Source organism: Mauremys mutica, chromosome 21 (assembly GCF_020497125.1).
Source record: "Mauremys mutica isolate MM-2020 ecotype Southern chromosome 21, ASM2049712v1, whole genome shotgun sequence".
Classification (NCBI taxonomy): Eukaryota; Metazoa; Chordata; order Testudines; family Geoemydidae; genus Mauremys; species Mauremys mutica.
The window spans coordinates 4,975,895-4,992,923 of record NC_059092.1 but is presented as its reverse complement, the minus strand read 5'-3'; the positions used below and the strand labels follow the sequence as shown (position 1 = coordinate 4,992,923).

At 44.7% G+C, this 17,029-nt stretch overlaps 1 protein-coding gene across 1 annotated transcript in view; it reads left to right on the top strand.

Annotated features, from left to right (window-relative positions):
- Positions 1-17,029, top strand: part of PLCH2 (phospholipase C eta 2) — a 152,531-nt gene that overhangs the window by 112,158 nt on the left and 23,344 nt on the right. Inside the window, exons 12-17 of the mRNA XM_044996315.1 lie at positions 10,010-10,102; positions 11,255-11,355; positions 12,702-12,799; positions 13,664-13,846; positions 14,333-14,440; positions 16,363-16,487. Of these exons, the coding sequence (XP_044852250.1) occupies positions 10,010-10,102; positions 11,255-11,355; positions 12,702-12,799; positions 13,664-13,846; positions 14,333-14,440; positions 16,363-16,487 (708 nt within the window). The remainder of the gene's footprint in view (positions 1-10,009; positions 10,103-11,254; positions 11,356-12,701; positions 12,800-13,663; positions 13,847-14,332; positions 14,441-16,362; positions 16,488-17,029) is intronic.

The following is a 17,029-nucleotide window of genomic DNA, read 5'->3' as shown; positions in this document are numbered from 1 at the left end:
CGTTTCAGCAGACACAGCACCAGTCTGAGTGGGTTTTAGTTTGTAAGTCCATGTTTTATTATTTGGGAGGCTTTCTATGATGATGGAGTCAGGCGCATAATCACAGTTAATCCTGAATGATGGTGGGGAATCAGTTTTGCCGCGTGGTGCTAATTTAGCTTGGAGCGTTAATGGCACTATTTGGCTTTCCCCTTAATCATAATAAATATTTGTCGGTCCACATCCACCGTCACCGTTTAGCATGCGGCATCAGATGCTTTGAATGCAGTGAGGCATGCAAAGCCTTTCATTTTCCTGTAATAAACCATTAATATCACTTTTCGGCACACACACAGCCCTTGCCACTGCACCAGGTAGGAAGCAGGGAATATGTTTCCCTCTGGGCAGAGGAGGAAAGGAGAGAGAGATATAGAGTTAATTTCATTCAAACCCCCATTGTTATTGGAAACTTGTGTTCAGGGCTAGGAGGTGGCAAACTGCTCACACCCATTTCTGGGAGGGGCTGGGAGAAAGAGGCCGGCCAGGTTGAGTTTTGTTGAAGGGTTGGTATCTGTAAATGGCAGTGTGCATGGCAAGTCCAGTCCAGCTTTATAAAAAGGATATAAATAAAATATTGCCAGGTTGTCTCATTAAAGAAGAAAGATGAGGAAAGAGCACTGGGTGGGAGCTAACAGGCTGGCCCAGAGCTGGTGAGTAATGGAGAAAAATGATTTGCACCGATAAATGCCGTGCTCCTCTCAGGCTTTGGCGTATGGAAAATAGATGGGGGTGCTGTGTGTGCACTTTTAGAAGTTGTGCCTGTAGTTTTTATGGATGAGGCTGTTGTGAGCAATCTCTGCCACTTTGCTGGATGGCTGGAGATTTGCTTGTAAAAGGAGGGGGAAGAAAAAATGGTCTCACATTTTGTGTGCTGGTCAGAGCTGTGTTTGTGCTGCGAATGCAGTGGGGAGACGTGCTTCTAATGCAACAGTTTTCACCTCTTTTTTTTTTTTTCATTTGCAGACCCCTAAAATTGTTGAATGCAGGTGCAGCCCCCTTTAGAAATCTTAGACATAGTCTGTGGCCCCGAGGATGGAAACCACTGTTCTAGAGGGATAGAACAGAGCTGTCCAGATTAGAAAAACTAAGTGGTAGCCCTTTGCCTTGTTGGGAGGAAGGACGACATCGTGGTTAAAGCATTGGAGTGGGACTCAGCAGATCTGGGTTTAGTTCCCACTGCTTCTATGGACTCCCTGTGTGACCTTCAGCAAAGTGACTCATGCTAGGATTTTCAAAGGTGCTTAAAGGAGCTGGGTGTCCAGCTCCTTAGAAAATCCCAGTCTTAATTTTAAAAAAAAGTTCTGCCTCATTTTCCCTATCTGTGGAATGGAGATATGAACAATTCCTCTCTCCCCCTCTTTGTCTTGTCTATTGAGATTGCAAGCTGTCTGAAGCAGAGACTCGCTTGCTGTGTGTTTGTACAGCTCCTACACAATGTGGTCCTGATCTTGACTGGAACCTGCAGGTGGTATTGTAATAGAAACAATAATAAACATACCCTCTTTCTTCATTTCCATCACCACCAAAACCACTATGCATCTCCTGTCTCTCTTTGGATGGGGATTTGGGGGTGAAGAAGGCAGGGAGAGAGGATGGAGTCAATTAATCTTCTGCGTAAGGATGCCCCGCTGTCCATCTTCAAACAAGTCACTGTTGTTTGAGCTGAACCCCATACCAGTCACTACACCAAATGCTGCAAAGCAGTGTAGTAGTATAGCGTTAAAATGAGGGCTCTTCTCCTAAAGAATCCTACTGGGAAGAGCTATTTATGGAAGGCACAATGGACAAATTAATTCATTACTTTTTGCACCGCTTCAATCCTGTGTATAAAGAGGGGAGGGGGAATTGCCTCTACTTTGAAGGGCAGCTGCTACCGATGGCTTTGTTCTAGCAAATAATTCAGTCTCGGGATGAGGCGCAGCGCTAGGAACAGTGCAGAAGGGCTCAGCCTGCAGAGATACAGTGGCAGTCATTTAAACACTCAAGCGCTTAGAGGCCTCGGTACTGATTTGCACAAATGGGATCATGCATTACATAATGCTAAATAACAATAGCCCATAAGCTAGGAACCGCATTCCAGCAGGAGGAGACTTGCAGCGTAAATATTTTGAGTCTGTAGCTTTGCAGGAGGCAGCGCTGCGATGTTCTGCTGCTGCAGCTTCACATCAAATCATTGCAAACCTCTTCTTCCCCTTTCTGGGCAGCAGAAAATAAAGCTGTTCAGATGTGGAGTAATGGCTTTCTGTACCCCTGGGATGGAACATTTAATCCTCTCTGTAGCTCCAGTTTTCACTGGATTAGGGGTTGAATATGATCTTACATATTCAGTGCATCCCTGTGTCAGGAAAACTCTGTTCTTGGCAGTGGAATTAGTAAAGGGAGAGCTGTGCTCCAGGGTTAGAACTGGGGTCTGAATCTTAGCTGTCCGAGGGCGTCAGCAGGCTCCCTAGGCTGGCTGTGACTCATGGGAGACAGGACCTACAATGCAGACATGGGAAGTAGGGAATTGGTTAGAAATTCTGACGGAACATTTTCCATTGAGAACGCCTCTTCACCAGAAGTGAAACATTTCATGGAGATAGTTTGATTTCAGTGAAGTTGTGACCGAACCCAGGCAGGATTTCAGTGGAGTCTTGTCTGGTTTCCTGCCCGCTTGCTTGCCTGGCTTCTCAGCAACCCACCTGGTGGGATGCCAGGGATCTGGAAGCCCTGCTCCCAGGATCACAGCTCCTCAGCAGCCTGCACTCTCGGGCTTCCAGGATGTGGGGCAGTGTGCCACACAGACTACCTTGGCTTCAGGGTTCCAATCCCGTTCATGGAGAATGTCTAAAGTTTGGGGGTTTGTCCTGAATCAGAACAAAGCCAAATTTAAAAATATAAAAATCCTCCCTGAAATAGAATAATTTCTTTGCCCAGCTGACGGGACACTTTGGAGAGGGAAGTAAAAGGCTGACAGTATGAAGTGGTGACGAAGGGAGATGTTCCATCACCTTGTCTGTTGGTATAATTTATCTATTGTGGCAGCAACTGAACACGTGGAAATTGGTGTTGAATTGACTCTGTCAACCTGAGGCCACTAGCACTGATGAAGCTACAGGATAATCCATCACTGCTAAAGCTGAGCCACTTCTCTTGCTGCAGGAAGTGATTGTTCCTGCCCTGAGACTTTCCAATCTAAATAGACTAGACAGAGAAAGGCAGGATTATTATCCCCGTTTACAGATGGGGAAACTGAGGCACAGAGGGATCAAGTGACTTTTTCCTAAGGTCCCACAGTGAGTTTGTGACGGATCTAGGAAATGAGCTCAGCTTCATGAGCTGCAATCAAGACCATCCTTCCTCTCTGGGATCCTTTTGATAGAAGGGAGCGAGTTTGAGACTCCATCCCAAAGCTCCTCCTCCACCTTTGAAACCTCTCCGTTCCAGATTTAACCTTCATCCTGGGGCTCTTGTCTCAGAGGAAGAAATTTCTAACTGTCCTAAATCTAATTCATGAAAGAAGGGAAGAAAATAATTTCTTCCCTCCCACGTCTCTGTTCAAGCATGTGCATGTGAAATGATTCGTTTAATCTGATATAGGAAACATTGCCATTTTGGTCTAGAAACCCTCGAGGACATGAATAGCAGGTTCCTTACACCCTACTGATGTTGTGGCTTGATCATGCTGTGCAGTCCCTTCCAACCCTGATAGTCTATGATTCTATGACCTTATGGTAAATGGCTTACATGCCTTTTATTTAACATTTTTCACCCCTGTTCATCAGAGGCACTTATCTTTCACTAGGATCTGTACGTAATGCTCATTTACCTCCTTTATTTTAAGTCCACTGAGGTATTCCTGTGCCTCTCTGTATTTTGCTTTCATAAACTTCTCTACTGAGATATCACGTCTGGCAATTTGGATGCTACAGGCTGGAATCAGCTCTGGTCTGGTCTGTAAGACCCAGGCACACCCTGGTGAGCTACCCCACTGGAAATAAATAGAGGAAGAACTTGCACAGAATCTGGTAGAAATTGCCAAAATGCAAAAATTATCCAGCTAGGGATGAGCAAGACAGTGCAGATTAACCCAAGTCAGCCCTTCACCTGAAACATGTGCTTCAGTGACTTGTCCTTGTCACCGTTTCTCCTCCTTGCACTAGGCTGCCCTTTCTAGTGCCATTTGGAAATGAAAGTGCTGAAACCCTGAGAGAGGCAGGAAAAGGCAGAAATACTGTGGAAGAGGCTGGTCTGGTGAATTGTCTGTTATGATAAAGGTACACAGATGGACTCGGTTTAAAGAGATGAGTTTGTGTTTCCAAAATCAGAAGAATATTGTGTGAGAGGATGTAAGCTGTTAAACTCTTCAGCCTCCAGAGTGTGTTGTGGCAGTGAATTCCACAGGCTAGCTCAGAGCACTGGACAGGGGTATTTCCTCTCCCTCAGTTTGAACCTGGCTGTGTCTGCATGCTGTTGTGTCATGCGGGAGGGTAAATAGAGGCACCGTCGCTACCTTTTCTGCCGTTCGGTCTCATGTAGAACTCTCTCTCGTGTCCCCAGGGGCCTACGCACTGGGATAAACATCCAAATGTTCTGGGGACTTGAGCTCAGAAAACTGCGGGGTTTGCCTGTCACCCTGCAGTTGTTGATAAACCGTTGTGAGGGGACTCCTGAGCCTTCAGCGCTGTCCACCCCACTCTGTCCTGACTGGTCCTTCTTGTCAAAGACAAGAGAATTGCTCCTTTGAGATTGCGACGGTTCGAGGGGCACACAAAGCTGAAAGTCTTGCCCTGACATTATGTTGTTGGGGGATTTGAAAACGTTTGACAGACCCTATTTGTAACCTCTAATGCTTCCTGACTGAGCAATGAGAGCAAGTGCTCTGGGGGCCTGGCTTTCTGCCACCCACCTTTTGGAGTGCGGCTGGGCTCTCAGATCCTGTGTTCTATGGACTCCGTGTAATTTCCAAGACTACTTCCCCGGCATGGAAAAATTCTCCTGATCCTGGAAATGTCACAATTTGCAGGAGCAGAGAGCCTAGATGATGCTCTTACAGAGACTCTGAATACTTGTGGCTAGAGCTGGGTGAACCTTTTTTGCAAAAATGCAGATAGAGTGCCACTGGAACACTTAGTAAATTCATGCTGATTCTGCCAAATCGTTCTTGGTCAAAAAAATCCTGAGAAAAATAGTCTAAAATAATCAAAATGTTTCATTTCAACATTTTCTAAACACAATGTTTCAATTTTTTGGGTTCAAAACAAGTTTTTATGTCAACATTTCTTCTATTTTTGATTTTTTTAAATAAAATTATCTAAAAATGGTTGAAATCCAAATGAAACATTTTGGTTTTGTCAAAACGTTCTTTGACCCCAAATGATTTTTTTTAAATTATTTTGCTGAAAATTTTGAAAAATGTTCATTTTGGTTCAACCCTAAACTAATTTTCTTAAATTGTTTTTGGAATTGCCAGTGAACCAAAGACTATGATCCAGTTCTATTTGTGGTGGCACCCAAGAACCCCCGGCTGAGCAGAGATAATTAACTTTAGCTTGGGCTCTAGAATTTTCCGTTGCTTTTGATTCCAGACTTGACTCCCAGTTCTTGTTTAGGTCAGATCACTATTGATTTGTCAGCTGTCTGCAGTTGTATAACATGGTTAAACAGCCTGTCTCCGTGTGTTCAGTGCACACGAGCATTTATTTTAACAACATCTACACCTGCTCTGACAGATTGTCAGGAATCAACTATTTATAAATAATGCAGTTTTGTAATATGCTTTTGTAAGTTATTAAAGAGATCTTAATAAATATTTTATAACTAGAAATAGCCATTTTTAAAAGCCATTTTTAATATTAAAGAAGAAAACCATTTAAGTAGTTCAAACCCCAAATTTGCCAATATATGTAGGATAGATGTTCTCTCTGTTCTAAAAATGCAGTAGCTGTGTACGGAAGAGATGTGATGTCTTGGCTTTTTAGAGACCGGGCTGGCTCCAGGCACCAGCGAAGAAAGCAGGTGCTTGGGGCGGCCAATGGAAAGGGGCGGCATGTCCAGTTCTTCAGCGGCAATTTGGCGGCGGGTCCCTCAGTGCCTCTTGGAGCGAAGGACCCGCCGTCAAATTGCCGCTGAAGAATGAAGTGGCGCGGTAGAGTTGCCGCTGAAGTGCTGCCAGTCGTGGCTTTATTTCCTCCCCCCCCCTCCACTTCGCCGCTTGGGGCGGCAAAAAAGCTGGAGCCGGCCTTGTTTAGAGAGGAGAGAGATTCTTGAAAGTTAATGTAGGTCAGGCCTAAGAGAGGCTATCCCAGTAATTAAGTATCGGGGTAGCCGTGTTAGTCTGTAGCCCCAAAAACAACAAGGAATCTGGTGACACCTTAAAGACTAACAGATTTATTTGGGCATAAACTTTCGTGGGTATTAATTTGGGCTTGAATAGGGACTGGGAGTGGCTGGCTCACTACAAAAACAACTTTCCCTCTCCTGGAATTGACACCTCCTCATCAGTTATTGGGAGTGGGCTACATCCACCCTGATTGAATTGGCCCTGTCAACACTGGTTGTCCACTTGTGAGGTAACTCCTGTTCTCTTCATGTGTCAGTATAATAATGCCTGCATCTGTAATTTTCACTCCATGCATCTGAAAAAGTGAGGTTTTTTACCCACAAAAGCTTATGCCCAAATAAATCTGTTAGTCTTTAAGGTGCCACCGGACTCTTGGTTATCCCAGTAATTGGATACCTTCTTTCTTTGTTTGCAGGGTTGATCCCAGGATATTAAAGACACGAGGTGGGTGAGGTAATATCTTTTATTGGAGCAACTTCCGCTGGTGAGAGAGACAAGCTTTCAAGCTACACAAGTGGTGTTAATGGGCCACTTCACCGGGAATGGGCCCTTGAAATATGTATTAACTACTTATGCTAAATAATCTGTTCTGTCTTGACACTCTGAGTACCTCTCCGAGCCCTGAAGAAGAGCGCTGTGTGGATCAAAAGCTTGTCTCTCTCACCAACAGAAGTTGGTCCAGTAAAAGATATTACCTCACCCACCTAGACCTTCTTTCTTTGACATTTATTTTTTAAAAGCATGGTCTCGTGCCCCCACACCTCATCCCTCACACTGTCAATGGCCATTCAGTAAGTGGCATAGCTTTCTGTGTGTAGGACCAGTGCCCTCTAGAGGCACAAAGCTTTTTTAGCCTGGAAAACTCTATTGCAAGGGTAGGCAACCTATGGCACGCGTGCCGAAGGTGGCATGCGAGCTGATTTTCAGTGGCACTCACGCTGCCCAGGTCCTGGCCACCGGTCCGGGGGGCTCTGCATTTTAATTTAATTTTAAATGAAGCTTCTTAAACATTTTAAAAATCTTATTTACTTTACATACAACAATAGTTTATAGAAAGAGACCTTCTAAAAACGTTAAAATGTATTACCGGCACACAAAACCTTAAATTAGAGTGAATAAATGAAGACTTGGCACACAACTTCTGAAAGGTTGCCGACCCATGCTCTATTGTGTGCTGCATTAAGAGTGAGGATAGTCTAAGCCTCCCTTAGGGAACTGTCCTGTAGATTTTAATAGAAAATAGCTGTTCTCTGGGGGGTTGAGAAGCTTTCTAAAGAATTCTCTCCATGTAAGCTATAGAATGCTCCAAGCTTACATTTGAAATTTGATATTCATTTTTATAGTTCTAGATCAACCCTATTGGCTTCATCACTACTCAATTCTGTAGGATTTTTCCATATAACTTGGAGCATTTTAGATTTCTTCAGTTGGTTTGCAGGGCACCCTGGGTGTCTTTAGGTTATCCAGCGAAGTTTATCCCCTCTCTGTTTTGGAAAGCTGTTGGGTTGGCATTGAGTTGGATGTGAAAGCGCTTTGCTGACCACAGCTGATGGGTCTAATGCACAGTGTAAGCTTTAGGTTTTATCTGGTATACACCAGTTTTTTACTAGTGAAATAAAGATGCATCCAAACCAGCAAATGTTGGTTAAATCAAGACACCTGAGAATAGTTCCTGCCTGTCGCCATCTTTCTCCTTGTGCTCATCGTGACCCATTGCTTGGTTTGCTGCCATGATCATTGCTGCACTAGAGGGACCCCTGAACAGTGGGACTACATGTGTCAGGAGCAGCAAAATATATACTGGAAATAACAGAATGAAGCAAAGACAAGGCTTACTTCATATAGTGGAGTCCTGTCAAATTTCAGTCATGTGACGTAACATGTAAGGACCAATATGAATGCCCCTAAGGCATATCCTCCCTATTTCAGCCTCAGGATATTAATGTTCCCTATCTTCATTGGCCAAAGATATGCCAGCAACCCTGCTTATACTATATAACTGTACTTTTACCTACCTGTGCTGTTTGGTTTCTTTTTGTCTGCACCCAGAGACAGGACAGAGTCTGCTCTCGGGCGCTTATAAATCCAGAGGTACTCCACTGGAGTTGTTCCACTCTTACAGCACTCCAAGATTTGCTTTTGACTGAGAATAGACAATAGAAAGGAAAAGCATGTTTCCCTCTGCTGTAATGTTTTGTCATGGGTCTTTGTTGGTACTTTGCGTTGTTTATGTAAAAGCTATTTATGAAGAAAAATGTCTTTCCTGTTGATGTCCATTTAGAGGCATCTTTCTGCTTTTTAAGGATGAGATATTTTTATTAGCAATTTTTATAGTGAATGCTTGATACAGGAGGATAATCTTTCATTGCACATGAATAATGGAGCGTGGCAGTCTTTGGAAATGCAAATTGGAACTATGGAGGAAAAGGTGTTTAGCAATCTACTTTGTTGGATTTTATTAGCTTTCTGTATAAATTGTTTATTAATGACTTCAGCTTCCATAGCTGAATGCACACAGTTAATGATGATGCCAGGTGAGCAGCATTGTCAGAGACACAGAGCTTTTTTTCTGGCTCCAGCATAGAGCAACCGGAGCGTGAAATATACACAGGTGACTTTTTTTCTTTCGAGCAAACAGAATTTGTTTTCCATTATAAAGTGCATTTAAAAAATTGGGCTTTTTTGTGTAAGAAAAAAGTGTCTATTCTGTTATTTCACAGTTTTAATTTTATAATAATAGTTATTTATAAAAATGTACTCAGCCCACTGACTAAGCTGCATGAACTTGAAGCACTGCCACTTCAGAGTTTATAATTAGCCACAAAGGGCTTAGGGAAGGTTGTTACATGCAAATTAGAAATGTTCTAGACAGGTTACTTAGTAAGCATCTTGGAACTAAAGCTAAGCTAGGCTCAGAAACAGAATTCTGCTTCCCAAGTCTTGCTAGGGCTTGAGTTTGAGCATACGTTTAAACCTAGCTGGTTTTGCAATGGATCGTGGAGTGTAGTCCAGGGCAGGGACTGCACTAGGCAGAACAGACTGTGTTGAGCCAATCAGGGAGACAGAGAACCCCAGGTTCTTGTCTGCATCCAGTGGCCTCAGTGAGGAACCTCCCTTTAGAGTCATAAGACGATTCTTTTCTCTTCCTTACTATGAGGTATCCTATCATTACACATCCTAGCAAAAATCAGCCACTCAAACAATAAGCAGAATTGTTTGACCTGATCCTGTTAATCCTAAAGAGTAGACAGCTCAGCTGTTGTGAGAGAAGTAAATCCCATCAGTGTCTGCCTTGCAAAACAATCAAATATTGGTGCATGACACACAGTTTGTCGCCCAGTTTTTGCCACAATGAACAACGTAATGAAGTTACCAGAGACTGGTGCATGGGTACTTTATGTGATTCTGGTGAAAGTGCCCATGGACTGTGACTACGTCAGCAGAAAAGAGCAGTTAATAAGATCATGCTGCTGACTTCAAAGATATTGCATTGAACTGGCAGGGGAGATGTTGCTATAAATCTGAGTTATGTTGAGGTTTTAGGATGAATTTTTCAAACTTCTGGATGTATTTCAGTGTGGTTCTCTGCAGCACTGCTGTCCTGTCTGCTATCCTTTCATAGTCTCTCTTGCTCTCTTCTTGCTGTAGAACAAACTTGAGGATGAAGTGGAATCTGGGGAAGACTCAAGCACCAACAAACGGTACAGCCGATCGCTGATGGGCAGCTTTTCCAAACGCAAGGTTAGTCTCTCAACAGATAACTTGCACTGGGTCGCAGAAGAAGCACTAAGCTCCCAGATGTGTGTGTGGGGGGGGGAGAGGCAGTAGTGAGGGGGAGGGGAGAGAGAGAGAAGGAAGAAATAATACACACAGTCTGACAGAGTCCCACTCCAATGGCCAAGCAGGCAGGACGACCAGTCGCCTTTATTCTTAACAACTTGCTTAAGTTCACGTCAAATGCTGACAATCTCAAGTTATCAGATCCAACCTGGAAAGCAGTAAGGTTAATTTAAACTCTTGTAGAGCAGTTTATTGCAACGTGACTTCGAGTAACAATGGAACAAGCGAATCCTTTTCTCACGCCCTCTCTGATCATAGTAATCATAGTAGCACCAATAATAATTCCCCTTTAGACAGCACCTTTCACGCTAGCATCTCTAGTCCCATTATGAAAGGCTCTCACCCTGGGCTGTCTCGTCCATGTGTGCACAGATCAATTCTGGCGTAGTGCCGTCTCTTGTAGTAAAAGGTTACCGTTTCCCATTCCCTGGAGGAAACCTGCTCCTTGAAAGAAGGAAGCAGAATTGCATGGGGCAGCCTGATCAGCTGCTCAGAAGCTAGTCTGATGGGTGTGGCTTTAAAATCTAGCTGGCCTGGATCAACTCTTGTGCCAGAATTTTCAAAGATGACTAAAACTCTGGGTGCCCAGCTTGAGGGGCCTGTTCTTCACAAAACGCGTGTTCAAAATCTGGGCCCCTTTTAAAGTCCCTCGAGTTGGGCGCCGATAAATCTCTAGTCACTTTTGAAAATCTGGGTCCAGAATTATTTGCCACCATATGCAATTGCACCACCAACATGGCTCGCTTGCATGTGAATGGTTAACCCCAGACTAGCTGATCCATCCTCTGGCAAAGGCTTCGCTCTTTTATCACCCTTTTCTTTTTCTAGCACCCACTTAGAATTTTGCAGACATCTGTTTCGTTGCTCCCCTGCACACAACTTTTCAGAACAAACCCCAGGAGGTTTGCTCTGCTCTGCTCTGCTCCTAGCACTCAGGCACACATGGCTAAATCTGTTTTTATTTTTCACACACACCACGCTTTAAATGTTTACATAAGCCTCTGCTGAACAGTGATGCCAGTTTTGTACCATGGTTTTGTTTCCTTTATGCAGAAAAAAGGAAGCAAATTGAAAAAGGCATCCAGCCTGGAAGAAGGTGAAGATGACCTAGACTGTCAAGGAAACTTAGCCAGGGGCGCGGTGCATTATAGCAGGTGGGTAACAAGGAATCCTGGCAATTTAGTGCTCTACAGAGGTGTGTACACAAGTGTAGCAAGTTTGGGAGCTATAACCGTATGATGGGAAGCCCATGTAAAGGTAGATCCAAAATGTTTGTGGCTCCATCATCAGATTATTCTCCTGACTTAGCTCTTCCTAATTTGTCAGTGGACGACTGAGCCAGACATGTTGTTCAGACCTGTCTTGAGGTTGCGCTACTTCGCCAAGCTCTAGTGTGAAGATGTCTTTTAAGTTGGTGTAGCATTTTAGCCCTGGTAGCCTTCCTGTAGCACAGGGGGTTTGTGGTGAGCGCACGAAGCCCATGGCTGTTTAATTTGTTAATTGGCATTGCACCAAAGAGTCAAAGTGCTGCTTTGATTTTGCTTTTGAAAATCATCCCTTCAAAACACCTGAAGCCAAAGATTTTTTTATGAGATTTTTTATGAGATTATCTGATGGGTTCCAGACACTGGAAGCAAGAGGTCAGATGGAAATCAGGTTGGGATGCTTAGGGGAGATTTATTGGGGCTACCAGGAGAGCTGAATGGAGGGCAGAAGAGGGTGTGTTGGAAAAATGCCAGTGGAGCAGCCAGCAGCATTGTCACAGAGCTCCATGCTGAGATCATAAACCCACTCGGCACATTGTGGTGTTTACCTGAAGCAAATGGGAAGGATCAGGGCACCAAATTCTTTGATATTTAAAATATACGTCCTTTAAGGACTGTCCTATCCTATCAGTTGGAGGTGAAAAAGACCTTTTAAAGGGAAGGTCCACAGTTCAAACTCCTGCCTAGCAGCATAGAGTATCTGGAACAGATCAGATCTTAAATTATAACTCTTAGCCAGAAGTTCAAGTCTTTTCTTGGCCATTAACGTACAAGAAGATGAGGCTCTTTGGCCCACATTTTAAAAGCTATTTAGGCATTGCTGTGCTCAGTGTTGTGATGTCTAAGTCTCATCTTCCAAAGGGATTTAGGTGCTCAGGAGCCAACACCCATTGACAGTCTTTCTGTGTGCTTCCAGCGCTGGTTTAACCAGAAGCCTGTACTGTTACAATGAGTCTTCATGTGGTGTCCTTACAACTATGGCATAAGAACATAAGAATGGCCATATGGGGTCAGACCAGAGGTCCCTCTAGCCCAGTATCCCGTCTTCCAACAGTGGCCGATGCCAGATGCCCCAGAGGGAATGAACAGAATGGGCATAGCAGCACTCCTTATTGGAAGAGACTCCTCCCTGTATTTCGTTACCCTGCCAGTTATTTAAAAAACTAAAGTTTTGTGGGAGGGGGGAATTCGCCTCTTGATCAGTTTACGGAAAACGGTTTGTTTTTTTCACCCAGGATGAGCAGACAGAAGAAAACAATGAAGCTTTCCCGGGCTCTCTCTGACCTGGTGAAGTATACAAAGTCTGTTGGGATCCATGATGTTGAAACTGAAAGTAGGTTGAACTAACTGCTGTGCATAGAACTTGGAAACTGGCATGGAAGGTTTATGTTCTTGCACCTAATTTTGATTATAAACACTTTATTCCAAGAGGAATTTGACAGTAGAGCTGCATGGAATAAATCTGTGTCATTTCAAAGTGGCCAGTCATCATTTGTTAAGACTTGGAGTCTGCAATGTGAATCTGGATTTATGCAGGAACTTCATTAAAGTGAATAAAAATAACCACATGATGTAGGAACCCATTGGCTACTGCCAATTGCTAGAAAGGCTGCTATATGACAGTTTACACTTTAAGAAGCAGGACAATTCTGTAAGGACATTTATGCTGCTCCCAACTAGAATTTGTGGTGTTTTGGAGAGGAATCACTACATGAGAAATTTTAATCTTCATTACAAAGCAATAGGAAAATCTTCAGAACGTTGGCTAAGTATATGAAAGTTCAGGTGCTGCTTCAAAACAGTTGATTCTGCAAAATGCAACTGCTTAGGGATTTTAGCCCTCCTTGTATGTTTTCTGCACCTGATCCTGAGCAGAACCAGGAAGTCCAAATGCCACCTGTAGCAGAGAGAAATATTGAGGGATTAGGGGACTTAAACTTTCCTCAAGCCATCCCCAAACCTAAAAGATTTAGGTCAAGTTCTGTGTGATGGTTCAGATCACTTATTGTACCTGACCTGGATTTCCCACCTCTGACTCTTCCATGCATGAAACAAAATGTGGTGATGGAAGAGAGAGAAAACCATATCTGATCAGGTTGCGTTTTCAAGAGAATTATTAGTAACTGATGGGATGTTGTTGGAGGGGATTGTTTTTAAGGGGAAGTCATCCCCTCCTAACTTTCTTCTCTCCTTGCAGTCTCTTCCAGTTGGCAGGTCTCATCTTTCAGCGAGACAAAGGCCCACCAGATACTCCAGCAAAAGCCAGCACAATATCTGCGTTTCAACCAACACCAGTTGTCCCGCATCTACCCGTCTTCCTATCGTGTAGATTCCAGCAATTACAATCCCCAGCCCTTCTGGAACGCTGGCTGCCAGATGGGTAAGCAAAAAGGACGTGTTGTTTTATTTTATTTTTTTTAACTAGGTGGAAATCTCATGCATGAATGGGGTCCCAGAATCTTTCTTTGAAAGAGAGGCTGAACAGAAAGCCCCAGCAAAGACCCCTGGGTTACCTGATCATCCAACTCTCCTGACATCTGGGTCTTTGGTACCTGGGGTATTGTCTGTGTCTCTAGGGTAGGAAGCCTTGAGTATGCATATTCCTAGTGGCAACTGGTGGCTGAGACATGGAAAGCAATGCCCTCCTGCCCACATGCAAGAAACCCTACAGACAGGAGGAAAGACCCTTCTTGGGAGTCTCTGTCCCTGGAGCTGTGCTATCTTGGGTTTACGAGGAGAAGAGAGTCCCTGTTCCAACATCTCTGTCTCTCTGTCACCAGAGAACAAAGTTTAAAACATACATAGGTTTTCTTTCCTGTGAATGCTCTCAACAGACTTAATGTCACTGCGTCCTTCTTTGCAACAGTTGCATTAAACTATCAGTCAGAGGGGAGAATGCTGCAGCTGAACCGGGCCAAGTTCAATGCCAATGGGAATTGTGGCTATATCCTCAAACCGAAGTGCATGTGTCAAGGTAAGGAAAAGCCAGCCAGTGAGGACTGCAGAGGGAGAGGAAGGTTCCTGGGGGTGGGAACGGTACTTTATGCGGGAAAGATGCGTGGCACTGCTATGCATTGTGGGATGTGCCAGCAAGCAATGGGAATGGAAGCAGTAGCGTCGGTAACTCGTTATGTTTGGGCTTGATTTTTCCAGCGGTTTCCGAAGTTGTGCGAGTGGTATAGGAGTGTACGTGTACAGTACGTGTACAGCTGCTGGGCGCTTTCCTCCAGCTTTAGGAAGCCCTTTGAAACGTCAGGCCTTACTCTGCTCTTACGCTGGCATGAGCACCGTTGACATCAGTGAAGTTGTTCCTGAATTACACTGGTGCAAGTGAGAGCAGGTTTGGCCCAGTATCCCCAAGTGTCTCTGAAGGCATTGGGATGGATTAATTTTCCCCCAATACATGCACCATAGACTATTCGTTAATACTTCTTGAAAGCAGAGATTGCGTGTACTGTCACATGGGCTGTGTGTAACTATAGGCACATGAAACGTCATCTAAGGTAGTCACAGATAAGTGAAAGCTAAATGAGGCCCATATCTCTCCACACACGAGAAAGACTCATCCTCTCTACAGTGTCCAGATTTCGATCGGGCTGGAGTTGTGGAGGTTTTCCCCTGAATGGAGTTTGGATTGTATTGCTCCAGGGATGGTGTCTTAGTATGCATGACTGCAGCAAGGAACCTACACACCCGCCACTACACACTAACCACTGCTCGCATCCACAGTGATAGAGGGGTTGGGCTCAGTATATCAAATACCTGTTTCCTGGATCTCTATAAGGCTTTCACTCTGTAAGGCACCATCTTCTCCCCTTCAGCTCAGCCAAGTCAGGCAAGAATTCACAAACCCCCACAGCACTGTCCTTGCTCTAAATTGGGATTCGTTAAAGAGAATCAGCTGACAGGTAAATGTAAGTTGGGCAGGCTCTGCAGCCTCGAGGGGTGACAAATTGCTCTCCATCTAAATCCACAAAACACAGCCCAGGGAACCAAACGTCATCCTACTGGAGAGATTCCGCAGTAAATAAAGCTGGAATAGCATTGCCGGGTATCCAAAGTGGAACAGGGATTGGAACCCAGCCCGCACAGGAGACCCATCTCTTGGTCCTGCTGCATGTGGGTTTATATAATTGTTTGTCATAATAATCATCAGACTTTGGGGTGGGGTTTTCAAAACCACTTGAGTGATGTAGGAGCCACAAGTCCTATTGAAAGTCAGCAGGACCTGGGTTTCTAAGTCACAGAGGGAATGTCTACACCACAGTTAAAAACCTGTGGCTGGACTGCAACAGCTGACTCAGGCTCGCGGAGCTTGGACAAAGGGGCTGTTTAATTGCAGTGTAGACATTCAGGATCAGTCTGGAGCCCGGGCTGTAGGACCCTGCGAGGTGGGAGGGTCCCAGGGGTCAGGCTGCAGCCCAGGCCAGAACGTCTACACTGCAATTAAACAGCCCTTGTGTGAAATCCACCACACAAAATTATGGGTTGTTCAGATCCAACTTTCAGTTTGGCCCCACCTCTCAGTGCCACCAGATCAGTAACCTACTACCTGGTGATTAATTTGGTAACATGCGATGTTTGCATCTAAAGCACTTTCCAATGGCCTTTGTAAGCAATTAACTTGTCCTTGGTGCTCCCTATGCTGAAAAGTATCCAAAATGCTGTGCCAGTGTGTTACCTGCTTCTAAAGATGTTAATGACTGAGGTGCATTTTTGGATGTTTGTACCTATAAGTGCTTGAGGGGACCGGGTGGGGCACCTTCCTAAGTACAGTTTGTAACAACTGGTTGTAGAGTCAGATAAGCAGGGAAAAGAGAGAGGAAGAGCTCGAGGAAAATGTCACCATCCATAAAGTAGTGCCAGTCCTCCTTTACGTTGTTCTTGCCCCCACAGGTGTCTTTAACCCAAATTCTGAAGACCCGCTCCCCAGTCAGTTGAAGAAGCAGCTGGTGTTGAGGATAATCAGCGGGCAACAGCTACCGAAGCCGCGGGACTCCATGCTGGGAGACAGAGGAGAGGTGGGGAATGCGGCTCTCATATCTGAGAGGGTCTGTCTGGGAGCTGCTCTGGACAAGGCCTTAACTTTTTGCATTTGTTTCTATGGGGAACACTGAGCTTCACTTCGAATATATCATGCAGCTCATTAGCTTCCAAGAGCACCAGGTGCCTTTCCTCCCTTAAGCATTGTGGAGCTAGTCTGGTTTGCCTTATTCTCATATGGTGCCTCAAGGATGTGTAGGAAAAGCTAAGATACTCGATCACTGTGACGGGTCCCTATTCGCTGCTGTGCTCTTAAACTCCCAAACAGAGCCAGCAAAACCCTGCGTCCCCTAAAAGTGAACACAACTGCTGAGCTCGTCAGCAAGACAAATGAAGCGACTTGAGGGCCCCTCTTGTCCTCTGCCTGTGTGAATGCTATTCCCAGCCTCCCGCTCCCCAGCACAGCGCATTGTGTGCCTTCTCTGCTCGCCCCCTCTTTGCTTTGGTTTGGTTTGGCCCAGTGTGTGTGTGTGTGTGTGTGTGTGTGTGTGTGTGTGTTTTGTGGCAGTTTATTTTGTTC